Below are 18151 nucleotides of genomic sequence, written 5' to 3'. Positions count from 1 at the left end.
CCCCCCCTCCCCGGGGGCTCCTGTCCCCCGAAGGGCAGCTGCTCCTTCCTCCTGCCCGCCCAGCTTTGTCAGCAAGAACCAGGGATGAGGGATGGGAATGGGCTCCACGAGCGGTCACCAAAACGCTCCTGGGAAGAGCTAGGGCTGCGCGGGGGCATCGGGGTGACAGAATGACCGTGCCACTCAGAGGGCCCGGAGCCTGCTGGACACTCACGCCGATGGGGGGGGGCGTGCCGCCTGGCCCTGGCACCGAGCTCTCCCCCCCTGCCCGCGACGGGCCGAGAGGACTGGCAGCAGGGGTGTCCACTCCTACCGGAGGAGGGGAGGAGGGAGGCCCTCCTGAAACGGACTAGCAGGCCGGGAGCATGTACGGGCGGGGCCGCGCCTGCGGGGACACTCACGCATGCTCCTGCTGGGGGTCCGGATGGGCTTCTCAGAAGATCGGAAGGAAGACGAAGCTGCTCACACACAAAGCACAGAGGGGGTTGAAGACCCTGGGCGGGGCCTGGCTCTGCGGTTTGGGGGGGGGGCGGTCCCCTCCCCGCTCCTTACCTGTGATCTTGGGGGCCGTGGCACAGGGGAAGCCCCCGTTGGACTGCTCGGGCTCCCCAAGGTCGAAGGGCTCCCGGGGCTTGGGCTTGTACTCCCGCTTGGGGCGAGAGGAGGCTTCCCGCATCCTGTGTGCAGGGAGGAGAGCAGGGAGTGGCCGGCGGCCAGTGGATAACCCCGTGTTATCCACGATGAAGGGACGCCTCCGCCTCCCGCCTTTTGTGCTGCTGCCCCCCTGGGGCCAGGCCTGGGCGCAGAGGCCCGATGGGTCTAACCACAAGGCCCTCAGGCCCCCCCCCCCGCCCGGGCTCGGGCCCTTCTCAGAGCCTGCCGGCTGGCCAGGTCCTGCCAGACCTGAAGTCCCTTAGCATGCCCACCCTGCCTGGGAACATGGCTGCGCGAGGCTCCCTTTCTCAGGCACTGGACTAGGACTCTCGGGAGACAGGAGCCCTGCCCGCCCACCCCCCCCCCCCTCCCCCGTCCGAGGCCACTCCAGCCCTCCCCTCTGACAAGCGAGACAAGCCCGACAGGTCTTTCTCCTGGAACCTCCACCCTGAGTGCACCCTCATAGAAGCCGGTGGCATGTCCCGGGTGCCCTGAAAGACCGGCCCAAAGCAGGACGGGGCTCACCTTCGCTTGAGCTTGTCGGCCAGCTCGTCCAGGATCTGCACGGCCTGCCGGTGGTAGTCCAGCTGGGCATCCACCAGCGCAGAGAGCTGGCTCACCTGCTCGATCTGCAAGCGACCGGCTGCTGAAGGGGAGGCTCTCCCTGTGACCCCTCCCCCCCAAGGCCGCCTCTTCAGGGAGCCTCTCCAGAACGCTCCTGGCACGGGGCCGGCCCTCTCCCCATCTGCCTGACCCTACTGCTGCCCGCGGAGGTGCCCAGAAAGCTTTAGGGGGCTTTAAGGGGAGGGTGGCTGTCCCCTTAGGTCCCGGAGGCTCCACCTGGGCGCTGAACCCGCTGCGGGCGGGGCACACGTGACTCCGCCCACCGGCCCCGCCTTCCGGGCTCCCCGCAGTGGGGCCCAGACGTACATCCGTCTCCAGGAGGTTGTGCATGCTGGTCTCCGCCACCTCCTTGGACTCTTCAAACTTCTCCAGGGCCTGGCGCAGCTCCTCATCGGGGATCCTGCCCTGCCGCTTCTTCTTGTAGTCGAAGTCCAGGCGGCGGCCCTCCAGCTTCTTCAGGTGGTGCTGGGGTGGGGGGTTGTGTGTGTGAACTGGGGAGCCACACTGGGCAGGGCGCGGCAGGAGGGGGCGGGGGGGAGGGACGCGGGCAGCACCTGGATCTCCTTCAGGTCTTTGTCGCACAGATTCTGCAAGGGGTCGATGAAATTCTGCTTGACTTCTATGTCCAGGGAATCTTTCACCTCTGCCAGGCGCTTCATGGACTCCCCTGCATCCAGCAGGGCGTCGCCTGCGGCAGAACCCAGAATGGGGAAGAAACTGTCACAGGAGGCCGCAGCCTAGGGGCCCAAGACACCCCAACTTCTAAACTGTCCTCCCGCCCCGGGGCCCAGATGCCAGAATTCAGGACCCAATGAGGGACCCTATGGTCTGATCCTGAGCCCCAGTAGCCAGGAGCTGGCGAGGACGGGTGTCAAACGACCCCCCACCGCAAGGACCGGCTTCCCCAGAATCAGCTGCGGCTGGAGGGCAGGCCTGCCAGTGGCTGTGGCCCTACAGCCAACACTCCGATCCTCGCTCGTCCCCACAGAAAACTCTGCAGCAGCAGGGAAGTGGCCTCCCGCGGCCCTCACCGAAGTTGGACTCGCCGCCCAGCTCCTTGCCATGGCGGATCATGCACTCCCCCAGCAGGCCCTCTGACTGCGGGTAGCCAGGGTTCTTCACCTGCCCGCGGATCTTGGACACCGTGTTGAGCATCGTCAGCTTGGCCCGTGAGGCTGGAACAGAACAGGCTGGGTAGGCACGCGGCCAGTCTCGCTCACGAAGCCTGGAGGCCTGCACTTGACCGGCCACCGGCTGCTCCTCTCTGGGTTCCTCCTCTCCCCAGCACCCTTCTTTCTAAAGCACTGCCCTGGCCCAAGGGACCTCGGTTCCTATGCCTGCTGACAGCCAGGCTCTGCGAAGAAGCTCCTGCACAGACCTCCCCTTCTCTGCTCACCTCAGCCACAAAGGAGCCCTGGCGGGAGGCAGGAGGTGACCAGCTCCCCTGGGCCCCCGGGCCTCCTCGTCCTGCGGCCCAGCTGTCATCAAGAAGCTGCCTTCCCTGGCCCGGGAGGAGCACCTCAGAGAAGGCGTGGGGGGCGGGCGCAGGTGTGCACAGGTGCCCCAGACACAGCCCTCCGCTGGGGTGGTGGGGAGGGGAGCCACGCACTTCCCTCCGCCTGCTCCAGGCCGTCCACGGCACAGGCCTTGAATGGACGTGACTGGTGTCGCCGCGCGTCCCACACCCATCACCTCCTGCTATGGGAACCGGCCCTTGGATTTCCCTCAGGGAAAGGTCCCTGTCTCCCTCTCGGACTAGGGGACCCCACCTCATGCTCCAAGGGTGGGCAGGTGGCTGGGGCCTGGCGCATGGGTGGGCAACCGATTCCAACTGGTCTAGTGAGTTGGTCATGTGGGAAAGACGCTCTTTTCTGCTGGGACTGTCAGCCGTAAGGGTGATTTAAGGCTAGGACTGCCACGCAGAACGAGAGCCGCCGGATGAAGTGGAAAAAGTGCAGGACTGAGGACATCCCTTGGACCCTTGGGATCCAGCCACACACACAACCTGCCCACCCTGGGCATTTCAGTTCTCTGAGCTCGTATATTCCTCCTGCGAGCTCCAGTAAGGGGAAAATTCCAGACTAGCTGGCTGGTACCCCTACCTGGGTTGGGCTGCAGGTACTCAATGGTTCTGGCCAGCACTTCTGTCACAGCCTTGCTGGTAACGTCCACCTTCTGTGAAGGGAGGCAGCGTGTGGGGGTTTTATAACCATCATGCACCGGAGGCCAAACCCGGAGCCCTCGGACAGCCCTCGCCCCGCTCCCTCGCCCCACCTGCCTCAGAGCCCACACAAGGGCCGCCCGCCGCTCGGAGGGCTGCTGGCCTCCCTGCCTACTTGTGGTTCGCTACGCGGGTCCCCCGTGGCTGGGGGATCTGTCCATCCAGGAGCCCCACCCGCAGCCCAGATGTGGCGCTGTGGCCACGGGCACTTGGCAAACGGTGCTGAGCACCAGGCCGGGCGCACCACCTCCCCTGTACCTTCTCCATCTCCTTGAAGTCCTCATCGAGCTTGGTCCCTTCGGCGCCTCCGACCTTCTCACTGACCAGCTGGGGGACAGAAGGAGGGAAAACAGTGTGAGCCTCAGAGGAGGGAGAGGCCCAAGGATGCTTCCCAGCCACGTCCACCACCAGTGGGAGCAGACCGAGGGGTCAGCACATCCACGATGGTTCCCCAGGATGCCGAACATGGCAGCTGGTGGGAAGATGGGTGGCCGAGCAAGGCCCCCGACTCCAAACCCACACCTTCAAACCCAGGGCTTTGCGGGGTGGGGGTGGGGGGCACCTTCTGCTAGAAGGCAGAAGCCTTCCCTGGCCATGCCTACTCGAGTGCCCCCCACCCCCAGAGACCTGCCTGGGGCCAGCCAATAGCTGAGTGACGTTCCCTCATGGGGCTGAAGTGCTCACACGCAGCCAGTGATGCCATGGTTCAGCTCTAGGCATGGGGAAGAGGTTCACCAAAGCCTCTTTGCTCAGGGAATCACACACCTCCCTCTTCCCACTTTCCCTGCATTTCTGGGAAGGAATCTCGGGAACCCTGGGCCTGACGCTTCCCCGATATGGATTCTCCCTGGGCGCCTCTGGGAAACCAACAGATCTGCAGTGAGGAGGAGGTCCTGTGGTTGAACGGATGTGGGAACTGCCTAGTCTCTTTGTGGCCTCTGCCCCCCAAGCAGCGTCAAGAGGAGACAGGGCTGAGTGCCCCAGTGGGTCAGGGGCTTTCTACTAGGCTGAGCCTGGGAGTCCAGGAAGGGCCTGGGGTGCAGGTGAGGCCGCCGCGGGGGGTGAGGGGGGGGGCAGGAAGGAAGCGGGCTGGTGCAGGGCCTGCCCTATGACTGCTGCCACCTGGAGCGGCTTGGGCCTTACGCCATCCTCCCAGGGACCTCGTAGAGGGGCAGGGGCCACCCTCCTGCTTCTGCTAGCCACTCGGTGAGGAAAGACCCTGGTGTCTCCCCGGGCGTTGACGGGGCGTTCCATTTTATTTCATGGGACGGTTTCAGTTCTTTCGATGATGGTAAAACAGGACATTCTCAAATTCAGTGGTTGCCAGAGAGGGAAATGAGTTCTCTGCCTGACGTGAGACCAGACTCTTCTGGTGAACTGGGTGGAAGCTGGAGCAACAGTGCTCAAAACCACACCTTCCGGGCCCCGGGTGCAGGAGGACAGGGACACGGGCACGGGGCCAACAGGGACAGGTCTCCGGGGCAGGAGCCACATCCTTCCCCCCAGGGGAGGGGCACGGGACGACCCTGCAGTCTTCCAGGGGCGGGGGGTGGGGGTGCCTCCCTTGGGAGCCCCCAGCTCCTCAGCACCATGCGTAGGGATGGGTTTTCCAGGCCATCCTTGCACCTGGGCACACAGAAGGCCGTGCTGGAGGCACCCGGGCCCCTCCTAGCCTCCCTTCACCCTGCCCGGGAGCTCGGGGCTCAAGTCCCTCAGGTAGCAGGTGACTGTCCCCTACATCCTTTCCCTCCAGGGCTCGTGGTCTTGGAACCAGCTCAAACGGATGAAAGCATGACAAGAGGCCCAAAGGCAAAAGGGAAAACCAAAGGAGCCACACGGCAACGCAGCATCAGAATCCGCACCTCTGCGTGTGGGCTCGCTGGGCCGCAGGCCGCGTCCAGTGGACAGGCCCCGAGGGCTCCACAGGGAAAGCCGGAAGCCATGTCGGTAACGAGGAGGCACCCTTGGGTGTAAGGAACGGGGTTTTCTAGGAAGCACGGGCCTCCTGTCACTGAGCAGCCAGCCCCGGAAGCTCAGGGGCTGGGATGCTGTCTCGGTGGAGGGGTCTGGAGGGCCCCAAAGGGCCCGTCTGTGGGGAAGGCTGCAATCCCAACATTTCAATGCTGCTCAGGAAAAGCGGACCCGACGAGAGCAGCAGACGCCATCACAGAGACAACACCTCCGCCTGTAAAGTCTGCGCCCCAGATGAAGAGGAGCTCACCTTCCGTGCTCCCTCGCTCGGTGCTCACTACAGCCTGTCCTCCTCCCACGCCTGGTGGGTCCGCTCTTCCCCTCCACGTCTGAGACACAGCCGGGGACTCCCACGGGCTCACGGTGTGGAGGGACCGTCCCCCCACTGGCTGAGCCCTGCCTGGCTGCGGACCCGCTCCTGCAGCGCGATGGCCGCGGTGGTGCGTGGAAACCACAGCCTCCTGGGCCCCACCGATCACCAGCAGTGCTTCCGTGACGGCTGCCGCCGTGAAACCCGTGCTGGCACCTCCCGGGGGCCAGCACGAAGCCCAGCCCGGGCCAGAGCATCTCCAGAGCTCTGCCTCAGTTCAGACACAAGCCTGTGCCCCACGTGGCCCCCACGAGCCGAGACTCGGTGGGACCTGGCAGCGGCCTCCGGAGGCGAATCTCCGTGTCCACCCGCGCTCCTCGCCCACCTGGCCTGGCTCTGCCCGCACGGTGGGCCTCAGGCTAGCACTCGGGGACCGTGTCCACGGAGGGCCTAGGGTGGGGTGGGGTCTCTCCTGGGGGAGGCTGGGCGGCTGTGTTAATAAAGACCATGGCTGGGCCACCAGGCACCCGCTGTGTGAGTACCGTGCTCTGGGGCACCTCTGAGCGGTGAGGTTCCGGTGTCCGTCTGCTTTAATGGCTTTACCAAGATTCCGTGGGCCTATCCCACGAGCTGCCGGCCGTGAGTTACCCTTAGAGGAGTTTTAGTGCCAGCGCCTTGCCAGGCTTCTGAACACCTCCAGCAGGAAGGAAGTTCCCTCTCTTCTAGTGGTACCTGTTCTGGAAATTGCACGAATGGACGCTCACCACGTGTCTGGCCCGATACTACTCCCGTACTGCTTCTGACCTTCGGGAAGAGCACGCTCTGCCCCCGGCCCAGGTGGCAGGCACTCCAGGACGGGACAGGGATCCGTGGCTCCATGCCCCTGAGTTCAGACTGCAGAGGCGCTTGCTGCCGGTGACGGAGCAAGAGACCCCACTCCCTGTACGCCTCCCTGCTCGCCCGACCCCCCGCACTGCTCTCCGGGCACTCCCTGGGCCCAGATCCCACCTGGCCTTTCGATGATCGCATATGCAAGGCTGTGTCCACAAGCGGCTGCATCAGGCAGACGGCGGCCTGTCGCAGGATCTTGTGTTTCTCAGCAGTGGACCTCATGGCACCACCTGTGAACTGGGCACCTGGGAGGGGAGCGAGCTGGGGACGGAGCCGAACCCTCAGCCCAGAGCACCCACGTGACTCCCGTGGGTGGGTGCTGGCCTGTGGGCTTCAATACCAAAGACCAGTTGGGAAAGGGGCTGTGCTTTCAAAGACTGGCGTTATCGTTCCAGAGTCTTGGCCATCTTTGGGGAGTGAGGGATCGGGACACTCGGGAGAGAAAGCGCGCGTATGCAGAATGATCCCCAGAGGGAACAGAGATGCCGTGTGCCATGAGCAGTGGTCAAGCGGAACACAGAAAGGCCAGGGCAGGGTCTTTCATGGGGGGTGGGGGAGAAGCACGGGGACAACTGTCCACACCGGCAGGCACATCTGTGTGCGGCCACTTGATGGCAGCTGGGGAAGTGGCACGAATCCTGCTGAGTGGGAGGAAGCCGACGGCAGCCTCGTAACCGAATCATCTCTGCAAGGAAACCTGATCCATACACATGACACGGAAAACGAAGGGGCCGATCTGCAGGCTCAATGACCTGGGCAGATGATCTGCTTTGATGATCTAAGGGCTTAAGGGGGAAAAAAAAAAAGGAAGAGGAGGCTGGCACAGAGGAGCGGGGAGAAGGGGGGACGAGCGGGGCTGCTCGGGGCCACACGGTCTCAGATGGGGGCTAACATTTTCCTACTCGTGTCCTACACCGTGTCCAGCCACCTTGTGCCCTGGTGGCCTACTTGTGATGCTCAAGGACCACCTCCCAGGCTAACACTGGAAGTCACCTGACCTCTCCTGGTGCGTGCTTCCCTCCTGCCTCTGCCTGGCTGACTTGGTCCTGCCCATCTGTGGGCGTCAGGGTGACATTCCCCACACCATCCTCCGGCGTGAGGGCGAGCCCAGGGCCAGGAGTGGAGGGGAGAAGCTGCCGGCAGGCACTGCTGGAGAGCCCGAGCGACTGGCCTGGAATAGGTGATGGAAACAAGGGGCCAAGGGGAGCCCGGAGGGCCCAGGCCCGGTCACTGTAGCCCAGCCACTAGGGCTATGGCCCTCGACTTGCCATCCTGAGGATCCGGGCCAGTGACCAGGCCTCCTGGCTCTCAGGTGTGAGCACCTGCTGCCCCCGTCAGCGACGGCTGTCAGGAGGGGGTGGCAGGCCAGCACTAGCTGACCGCCGTGGTGGTGTGATGAACTGTGTCTGCAGCAGGGAGAGGTATGGACCGGGCACGGGAGTCCGTCCTGGCCTTGAGGAGCGCCCCTCCGGCACGGGAGAGGAGACCGTCAGACGTAAGAGCAACGGAGAGAAGAACGTGGTAAGAGTCACAGAGGAGGGTGTAAATACGCCCAAAGGGCAGCAGGTAGTGGCCGCAAAGCCAGTGCCGTCTGAGCCGGACCTGAAAGGCCGGGTCCCAAATGGCAGGGCCAGGCCGGGTGGGCAGAGAGAAACATGGGTGAGACGCAGGTTCGGGCCACGAGGGCTGCCGTTCCTGGACTACTCAGTGCCGGGCCCCGTATCTACTCAATGAGGACGCAGGGACCAGAGGGCCCATTTAACAGATGAGGAAACGAGGGTGACAGGCCGTGGAGCTGTATGTGGAGACGGGAGCTGTGCTCAGACCCACGGGACCTGCCAGTCCGCCTACGCGGTGCCCTGTACTGGACGACTGGTGAGCGACGGAAGGAGGGTGAGGCCCGGGGCCTACACAGGGCCTCCCAGGGCTATGAGGAGGGGTCAGAATGCGGTGTGCACCAGGCCTGGACGTGGGAGGCCCCAAGAGGCCACAGGCAGAGCTGAGAAATTCCTGAGCCAGGGTGACTTCATGGGGAGGGACCCGAGGACAGACACACTCTCTCCAAACCCCTTCCCACTTGGCCCGCCCTCCCTGCCGCCTCCTGACATCTGGAACGCTCTGAGCAAACGCGGCAGAGCGGCCCCTCTCGGGTCTTCCGTCTCATGACTCAGAACCACGGCACGCGCAGGGCGCGGGGCTGAGCTTGTCTGCTGCCCTGCCCAACAAGAAACTGCGGGGCTCCTCCAAGCTCTCCTTCCTCTTCCCACCCCCCTGCGCCCCCACCTAGGGGCGCCGGCAGAGACACAGCTGGTGTCCTCTCTGCCTAACGGGACTCTCTCTTTCTGAAAAGGCGAGGCGAGCCGAGTGTGCTTCTGCGGAGGCGACGTGTGTGGTGCCCCGGCTGCCCAGAGCCGCCTTCTCTCGATGTGTCCGTTCCCACCCGGAAACCTTCCGTGGCCCCCGGCGTGCCCAGGATACTCGGGACAGTTTCCAGAGGCCGGGCCCTCGGGGCCTTGTGAGTTCTCCGGAAGAACTGAAGAACCGCTCGCTGACTGGGGCGGAGCTCCCACTGGCTCTGAGAGCAAAGGTCACAAGACGCAGGGCTGGGCCACCCCCCGGGGGTGAGGGAGAGGTGCCACTGAAGTAGGGGCCACAGAAACATCATCTGTGCCCAAATGAACCTTCCCGCCCCTCGTGGGTGGAGCAGGAGGATGTGAAGACGTGTCAGCGACAGACTGGAGGTCTTGGCACCGAGCGACACTTTATCCGTCGCAGGCGCTTCGTAAATATTTGTGCGCTAAGTCGCCACCCCCTCTGGTAAACCCCACGGAGGGAAGGGCTCCGACAAGTCAGAACTTCCTTAGGCGTACCGGGAATTCTGCAATTTCCCCGTACCCTTCGGGCTCAGGGCGCACACTTCCTCTCCTCCTAGAGATCAAAACTCAGTGTTTCCTCAACTGCAGCTTTTGGTGAAACGGAGCAGTGGAAGCGATCAACCAGGAAAAGTCTCCCGACGTTACGTTCCACACAGAGGCTCCAAACTGGGCATGGTGGCCACCAGATCAGGCCCTGGCGAGCAGACACACTTCCGCACGCAGTATGGCAGGGCCTCACGGGAGCCTAGTATTGGTGCCAGAAGACAGTGGCCTCTGAAAGCCGGGGTGTTCCCTCAGCAGAGGGGCAGTAGCGGCTGAGACGCTGGCTCAGAAGCAGAAGCCGGAGGCCCCCCAGACTGCAGGGACATGCCAGCTGCCGGTCTCCTGGCCAGACGGGACTGGCTGTCGTCTGGGGAAAGAGCCAGGAAAGCTGTGCAGAGGAGCCTGGCATGGGGGCCCCGGTCAGACCTGGCCTCTTGCCATCTGGACCCCCGTGGTTTTCTGCCACCTGCAGGACCGGCGTTTAGGTCACGTCTCAGGCGGGCTCAAGCCTCCCACCTCCCTGTACCGCTTGGCTCCTCGAGACGAAGAGCAGGGCCCCCGGGCTGGCCCGGGAAGATCGACACTTTGCTGTCTGGAAGGCAGTGAGCCGAATGCCGCGTGAAGTCCCAGCTGCCGCTTCCCTGCCTGGCACATGCTGTTCAAATGACGGGGGAAGGCCCTGGAGTCACCTGTCTGGCTTAATCCAGAAGTCTGAGCTAGCCATGGCCACTGCACTGGGAGCAAAGCAGGAAGCGAGCATCGGGAAGAACTGACTAGAGAAGGAAGTGGCGAGGCAGACGGGGAGAATCACTCAGGGACTGTCAAGGCGGAGGGAGTGATGAGTCAGGTGACGAAGCTCTGGGTGTCGCTGTCCCCGAGACACAAGAGGGATGTCGCTGAGGCCTGGTCTTCAAGCCCTGACCTCTGCTTCTGCAGGCAACACAGTCCGAGCACCAGCCGGGAGAGGCTCCCACAAGGCAGACGCCCAGGAAGCTGCCCCTTCGGCTCCAGCTAAAAGGATTTTTCTTCACTGACTGCGAAGTCCCGGCCCACCCTCCCCCACATGGTCACACGAATTTCCTAATGAGGTTCACGACACCTAGGAGTCTGTCACGAGGTCCCTTCGTGCCCCCTCCACGTGCCTGAACCAGGCCTGCCCCCTCCCTGGTTCGGACTCTCCTCACCCCTCCCTGGGGCCCGGGGAGCCTCCACACTGGCCTCCCTCCCCGGGCCTTGCTCCTGCCTCCTGTCCAGGACTCTCCATGAGCCAAGTCAGGGCCTGCCACCCTCTCCAGGCACCTGCCCAGGCTTTGCCTGCACCCCCAGGACTGCTTCCGTGCACCCAGTCCATCACTTCAGCTAACTGCTGGGGGGAGCCAGAGGCCCCAGCTTCAGTGTGATGTCCTGGTAGAGGCCCCCAGGCCCCCCCCTCAGAGCACTCTCCCTAACTCTGGATACCACGTTGGTCCCTAGCTGACAGCACACTCCCAGGGTGCAGGGACCATGTGTCTTGCTTTCTGCCCCAAGCCAGCAGGTTGCATGGGCTTGATGGATACCATCGGACTGGCTGACCCCTCTTCCCACCTACAAAGGGTCGCTCTTGGACAGGACAGGGTCAGTGTGGTGTGCTGGCCGTGCCCCGGCTGCCTCCCTTCAGGGCTGCCCCCCCCCCCCCCCCCCGCCTCCCGAGGAGGGGCTAACGAAACACAGGCGCAGTGGCATGGACCCTCCCGGAGGCCAAGTGAGGGGCCGAGAGGAGGCAGAATGGGCACAGGCAGCTGCAAGTCGTCTCCTGTTGCTTCAGGGTCCCAGCCACCAAACGTACAGAGCTGGCCTCAGCCCTGCTTCAAGGAAGTGCCTGTCCCTCCCCCAAGGTGACTCAGCAGTCCTAGAAACTCGCCCTGCCTGGCCTGGGCTCCACGTGCATGGTGTGGGGACAGGGCAGGCTGAGTGTCGGCCTGCGGAGGGCCCAGGCTGGCCAACACTGGCCACAGACAGGGATTTCCCCTCCCAGTCCGTCTGGCCAGGAGCCACAGGACTGAGCACCCTCCCCACGCACCGTGGTGGAGCAGTGACCTCTAGTCCTAGTCTTGGCTCCTCTGGGGACCCTCCCGGTTTCCTTGTCAATGAAATGGAGTGTTGGCCCAGGTTCAACTGTAAAGATCGACAATCCTCGGATTTCCATTAAGATGCCAGAGCTTCCCCACAAGGAAGCAGAGGCCACTTAACAAAACTGGCCCTCCTTTTCATCCACAGTTAACCAGGTCGCTGATCGATTACACAGAATCTGGGGGAGGAAGTGGCCCTGCTGGGTGCTGGGGCAAGCTGGCTTCCAGCTGAAACACTCATGGCTTGGAGAGGAAGGCAGGACAGCAGGAGCTGAGAGTCACACAGCACAGATGATGATGTTCCGTGGTCCTTCTGTCATCCTTAAGACCCCAAAAGGAACGGAAAGAGCCACCTGAGACCTCCAGCAACCACCCGGCCCAGCTGCAGCCTCTGAGCAACTACCTTCACCTCATAAACAGGACAACTAAGGCCCAGGAGGCGAGGTGCCTTGCTCAGGGCCAGGCAGTGTGGTGCACGCTGTGAGTGAGACCAAGCCGGGCGGAAGGGGTGACTGAGCCCCGAAAGTGTTAAATCACCCGTCTCCGGAGGCTGCCCCTGCACTTCTCTGGCTTGTTTCCTCGTTTTCTTTTCCCTCCCTCCCTTTCTTTCTTTTTAAGTTTATTTATTTATTTTAAGAGAGAGAACACGAGTCGGGGAGGGGCAGAGCAAGTGGGAGAGAATCCCAAGCAGGCTCCATACCACCAGGGCAGAGCTCCACGTGGGGTTCGAGCCCACGAACAGTGAGACCATGACCTGAGCCAAAGTTGGATCCTCAACCACCTGAGCAACCCAGGCGCCCATTTCCTTATTTTCAGAGGCTGGGTGTCAGGGCTCTGGGTGCAAGGGAGCTGATTAATATCGAGCACTGGTCTGCTGGGGGCTGAGGTCGGCCCTTGGGGTGGGCTGCAAACCCCAGCCCTCCCACCAGCAAGTGTGGGGCCGATCTTAGGCCCCTGCAAGCGGGTGGTCGGGAGGACCTTTCCTGCTCCTGGATGTCGGGCCAAGGACCCAAGTTACCTATGCTGGCCCAGAGGCAGGAGACCTGAATTCAAGGGCCGGCTCTGTCCTGAGCCTTCTGGAACTTGACACGATACCCATGGCTCAGGGCTGACACGAGGCCAAAGCTCCCAAACACCAAAGAGCCCTGGACAAATACCAGGGGTGCACCAGACTGGAGCTCTCCAGGGGGGGGTCCACCAGTGTCCCTCATGCAGAACCCTTCCCGTGGCACGGTGTTGCTAACCTGGGAAGAACTGGATAGGACTCCCTCGCCCCCACCTGCTGACTGTGGCTCTGCCCAGAACACACCCTGGGAAAGGGAGAAGCAAAGCCACAGGCCCGGCAGAGGGACCAGCAGACTGGGGTGGGGGCTCAGGCTGTGAGCTCCCTCTGCCTCCTCCCAGGACAGGTGGAAGGAACCAGGCCCGCCGACGGGGGGACTCTGAGCTGGGCCTGATCCCAGCCGGCATCCCTGACCGTCCAGACAGTTTTTACCAACTACCAAGACGCCAGCAATTGTCTGACGCTCGTCTCCTTGGAAAAGGCCACACGTGGGATTCGTGACAGGGCTAAAACGTCTGGATATGTATCAGCCTTGTGCGTTTTATCGTCTCATCTTGGCGATGAGGCAGGAGGGCTGTGGGTCACACAACTGGGAAAGTCAGTTTCAGACGAAAACTTATAAAAAAGAAACACCCAGCCCACAGACAAATGTAATAAATCCCCCGAGTCCTGCCTGGCCGGGCAGTGCCAGCCCCGCGTCGCTCAGCGGGTGCCGTGCGGTGGCCGCCAGCTGCCGGTCCACAGTCAGGGTGGCGAAGCAGGATTCTGCTCTGCGTGTGCAGAGACAACACGGGTGTTCCACGAACTCCTCTTTTATCGATGGCAGAGCTGACGTAAGACTAACTCTTCAGGAAGAGACAGGAGATGAAGTTTGGAAATCCTGCTTGGAAGGCACAGACGCAAGGTCAGTATCAAACACCGGGAGCACAGCTTACCACACAAGGGGCTAGGCACCCGGGCACAAGTCTCAACGAGGGGCCGTGAGTACCCCAACCACGACGAGCTAAGGTGACCGATGAATCGATCTAAAGCCCAGCGCCCCTGCCTCCTGGAACACAGAGGCCATCGCTCCTGTCTCTAAGACCCCTTCCATTTTTAAAAGCCTAACTAATGAGAAGCCACCTCTTCCAGGAAGCCCTCCTGGTTCTCTATCACCTGCCTCCTTATCTAGGCAGGAGCAATGTGGCCCCTGGCCACCTGTCCCCTGGCACTACTGGCCCTTCTTTTCTCAAGCCCCCACCCCCTTCAGACATCACCTTGGACCAGGTTCACTCGAGCTGCGTCTTCTGTTCGGTGACGGCACCGCCTCATTCCCATCTCTTTATGGTCCTCCGCCCGCCGGACTGTGAACTTGAAGTGAGCAACCCCATCACTGCTGTGCCCACGCTTGAACCAGGAAGGACCTGACACGACCTCACACACCGCTCCGCGGTGGCAGCGGACTCAGGAGCTAGCGGACGGCAGCACCTGTCCGTATCCCCAACTTCCCCTTGGTGTCTGCTTGTGGGAAATTCAGGCCAGGCTGGCACTCTGGCTGAAGGCCGCCAGCCCAGCTCCCTGCTCTCCACCCCAGGTCTGCCCACAGCTGGCTCCCTCACCAGAGAGCAAAGGTTCGGGAAAATTTGCACAGAAAAAAATCTGAGCAAGCCAGGCCCGGGCTGGTTCGCATCCAGAGGACCCCACTCCCGGAATGGCAATGGCTTCTTATCGACAGGAACCCGCGTGAGAGCCACAAGTCTGTGGTTTGGGAGCACAGGACACAGGAAAGGAAGGCTTGGCAGGCAAACAGCCTCTAAAGACCAAACAGAAACACGCCAGGCTGGAGCTGTGTGGGACCGGGCCCACACACGCTCGGGGCGCCGAGGGCCACTGTGAGGGCAGAGCTCCGACGCGCAGCTCCCTGACACAGCTCCAGGCGGAGGCTCTGAGTGCGTGCTGAGGAATGTACCCTCACCCGGCTCTACTGCTCGCCTGTCATATCAGGGCGGTGACAACAGGCTTGGCTAACAGGTGACTCACGGCCACGGTGGCCCACGGTCCCCAAGACCGGTTTCTTCCAGCGTGGCTACAAAAGCACCTGGGCAGGTGCTGATCCCAGGACAGCACGTGGCAAACAGGGAGAGGTGAAGCCATCAGCAGCTCTCAGCCCGGGAGACCAACCCCTGCTGTGTGTTTATGGCCGTGACCCTGCCCGACCACTCCTCTCCCTACACACCCCCCCATTTGTCCAGGGGCACTCGCCCTTCTCAACTGCAAAGTCAGTCTCGAGAACTCAGAGCTGGGAGGAGTCTCGGAATCTCGGTGCAGTCACCGCAGCACAGACCAGCAGGGCCGAGGAGAAGGGAGCGGCCGGGGTTAGGCCGGCAGTTCCAGCGGTCACCGGGGCAAACTGCTCCTGGGCCCCCAGCTGCCACCCACCCTTCTAGTGAACGGAGCAGGCAGACCTGTCCTTTCTCAGGATGCGCGGTCAGGCCTCGCACATGCACACGTGCGCACGCACACACACTCGCTGTCACCGTTCGTGCCCCGGCAGTGGGCGAGCACCCGGGGACCGTGCCGCAGGCCACAGACGGAGATGAGCCGTTCTCAGGGGCCCCCTTCTCCTCCCTCAGGGCTCATCTTCACTCCAGCAATGCCACCTGGGACAGCCTCACCCCCCTCCCCACCCCCAAACACCAACTTCCAGTGGGCAGTGTGCCTCCCGTGAGGAGCTGGGAGGGTGGCGGGGGCCTGGCTCCCATTAGGTACTGGGACAACCAATATCCATTGAGACAACAGATACCGTTAGCACGCACAGCCCGCCCTCCGGGAGCTCCTGGGAGGGCACTCTCGGCCCCATGACTCTATGCAAGAGGCAGCCCCTTCTGAGCCTCAGTTTCCTCACCTGTACCACAGGAGGTGGGGGCGACGTGCTGTGGGACTCAGTGTGAACGTGCTTTAAAAACCACAGACCACCCGACGCACGCACGCCTGCTGCTGGCTGCGGGGCACAAGACCCAAGGAAAGGCGGCCAGGAAGGCTGTGTGCAGGCAGCAGCCGTGTGCAGGGCCCCACGACTCCGACAAGGCCCAGAAACAGGATCTGCCGAGGGGCCCACGTGACAGGGGCAGTAACGAGTCCGCGTTCCTGGGGTGAAAGGCCTTCTGGGGAGCCCCCCTAGGAGGGACCCATGGCTTCCCACACACCCAGGCAGGGATAAAAACCACGTCCACAGCAGGCCGACCTGACGGCTCTTCCTCTGCCACAGAAGCCCCACCCGAGGGGACAGTGACGGAACCTCGACTCCAAGAAATCTCACAGCACCAACCACACAGCTGATGGGCTGTACCCAGTCCCGAAGCTCCACCTGCGGGGCAGGGTGGGCGGGGTACCGAGCTGGAAGGAATGGGTGGGAAACCCCCAGTGGGGAGGGGCCCTCCACCAGTCTCCAGTCCGCCCTCTTCTTCCCGCTCTCACCCAGCCAACCAGCCCGCCTGCCGGCCGGCCCTCACCACCCCCAAGTGGACTTCTACCCTCCATCCGGGCTAATGGGATGCCTGCCCCCAGCGCCCCCACCCGAGATCCTCGTCCTCCCCATTCTCCCGGATGGCGCTGCTGTGCGCATCCAGGCCGCACTTCCACGCAGGGAACGGAGTTTCACCCCCACGACGTGGGGTCAGGGTCGTGCTGCATTGGCCAAGACGGCAGTGCAGTTCTGACTCAAGGTACTCTTCAATGAGGCTGTTTTATTTTTTGCAGGAGAAAAGCAAGCCTGTCCTCCCAGTCTGGTGGTCTTTCCCCCCGGCCTTCCTTCTCTGTCGTCACCCATGTGATACACGTCTGGCATTGCCGCTTCTTAAGCTCGGAGCCGTAAGAGCGCTCAAATCCCTCTCCGCCTCGTGACGCGGGTCTAGCAGCCAGGGCCATGTCCCAGCACCCGGGGCTGCCTCCGCTTCCCCGGAAGGACCGACTCCACAGACTGTGTCTGGGCTCCCGGATGAGGGGTAAGAACCCAACAGGGCAGGCCAGTGGCCCTGAGGCTCCAACGCTGGGGCCTCACTCTAGCTGCGTGTGTCCTCTTTTCCTTTCTCCTTCCCACGTCCAGACGCAAAGCCAGCGCCCAGGGTCATCACCTTGGGAATCGTCCCTGGTCCCTCCCTTCAGTCTCCTGTCATAGGACCCTGGGTTACTGTATCAGCCCTATTTCAATCACTCAGTCACCCTGCAGACTCCTACCCTGAGCTGATCTGCTCTGTCCGGATGGGGATGGACAACTGGGGTCAAAGTCAGAAACCCGGATTCCTCCTTTTGAGAAACTTGCCCAATTCATTCAACCCATAATCGTTAGATGTGCCAGATGTAGTAGAGGGGGAAAATGAATAATATAGCCACACCAAAAAAATGATAATAGAAGGGATCTATGCCAAGGGATAGGGAGAGGCCGCTTCCTCCTCGTGGGGAGAGAACCAGGGAGGGTTCACGAAGGAGATGGCCCTGAACTGCACTTTGAAGGATGGGTTGCGTGCAGAAAGGAGAAAGGGACATGGAGTGAGTAAAGGCAGAGACAAGGGGACACGGGGACCTGAACCAGTGCCGAGGGCAGAGGAGCTGAGGGCTGGCACGGAAACGGATGCCCAGGACGGGGTTCTGAAGTGCCCCTTCTCAAGATGTGAGGGGTCGTTAAGCAAAGGGTGTCTGGTGTGAGCTTCCAGGCTTCACAATGGGAAGAAAGGTGCCACTGGACTCGAGAGCTCCCAGCCTCCTTCTACATACCTGGCAGGAGCCCCGGGAGATGGAGACCCTACTGAGATGCTTCCTGTGCCGCGGCACCCTGAGGCTGACACGGTGGTTTTTGCGTAAAGCCTGAGCACAGAGCCAGTTTTCAAATGCACATTAAACAACGGTGACGGGGGATTGTCTACGAATTCACCAGCTCTTAAGTCGCCAAGGTGGGGGATCCAGGAACCAGGGAGTGACTACTGCAGAGCTTCCGATTTGCTCCAAAGAGCACTTCAGTAGAAGCGGCTCTTGGAGGAACTGTTCTCAGCACAGTGACCCCCTAAGTGGACTTGGCCAAGTGCACCAGACCTATTTTCTGGTGGAGTCTGGCCATCAGGTTGGAGGCGAGAGCTAACGGAGGAGAAAACACACACGTGCGTGTGTGCACACACCCACCCCTTAAAGACTGAGCCGAAAACCCGTCTCCGGACAAGGCTTTAAGGCGGGGGACCTGTCTGCATTCCCTCTGGCTGCCACAACAAATTACTGTAACCTCAGTGACAAAACAACACAAGTTTCCTAAACAATACAACACGTTAAACGACCGGACGCTGACACAACACAAAAATCTTAAAGAGGTCAGAAATCCGACGTGGACCTCACCAGGCTTGAGACCGAGGTGCCGGCAGCTCT

General features: G+C 62.2%; 1 protein-coding gene across 1 annotated transcript in view; it reads right to left on the bottom strand.

Moving 5' to 3' along the window:
* Positions 1 to 18151, bottom strand: part of SH3GL1 (SH3 domain containing GRB2 like 1, endophilin A2) — a 30729-nt gene that overhangs the window by 1395 nt on the left and 11183 nt on the right. Inside the window, exons 2-9 of the mRNA XM_058729036.1 lie at positions 3758 to 3826; positions 3381 to 3453; positions 2310 to 2453; positions 1833 to 1966; positions 1585 to 1743; positions 1180 to 1283; positions 553 to 677; positions 402 to 458 (exon numbers count right to left, since the gene is read on the bottom strand). Of these exons, the coding sequence (XP_058585019.1) occupies positions 402 to 458; positions 553 to 677; positions 1180 to 1283; positions 1585 to 1743; positions 1833 to 1966; positions 2310 to 2453; positions 3381 to 3453; positions 3758 to 3826 (865 nt within the window). The remainder of the gene's footprint in view (positions 1 to 401; positions 459 to 552; positions 678 to 1179; positions 1284 to 1584; positions 1744 to 1832; positions 1967 to 2309; positions 2454 to 3380; positions 3454 to 3757; positions 3827 to 18151) is intronic.

The sequence above is a fragment of the Neofelis nebulosa genome, chromosome 4, assembly GCF_028018385.1.
Source record: "Neofelis nebulosa isolate mNeoNeb1 chromosome 4, mNeoNeb1.pri, whole genome shotgun sequence".
Taxonomy (NCBI): Eukaryota; Metazoa; Chordata; class Mammalia; order Carnivora; family Felidae; genus Neofelis; species Neofelis nebulosa.
This window is presented reverse-complemented; position numbering and strand designations above follow the sequence as displayed.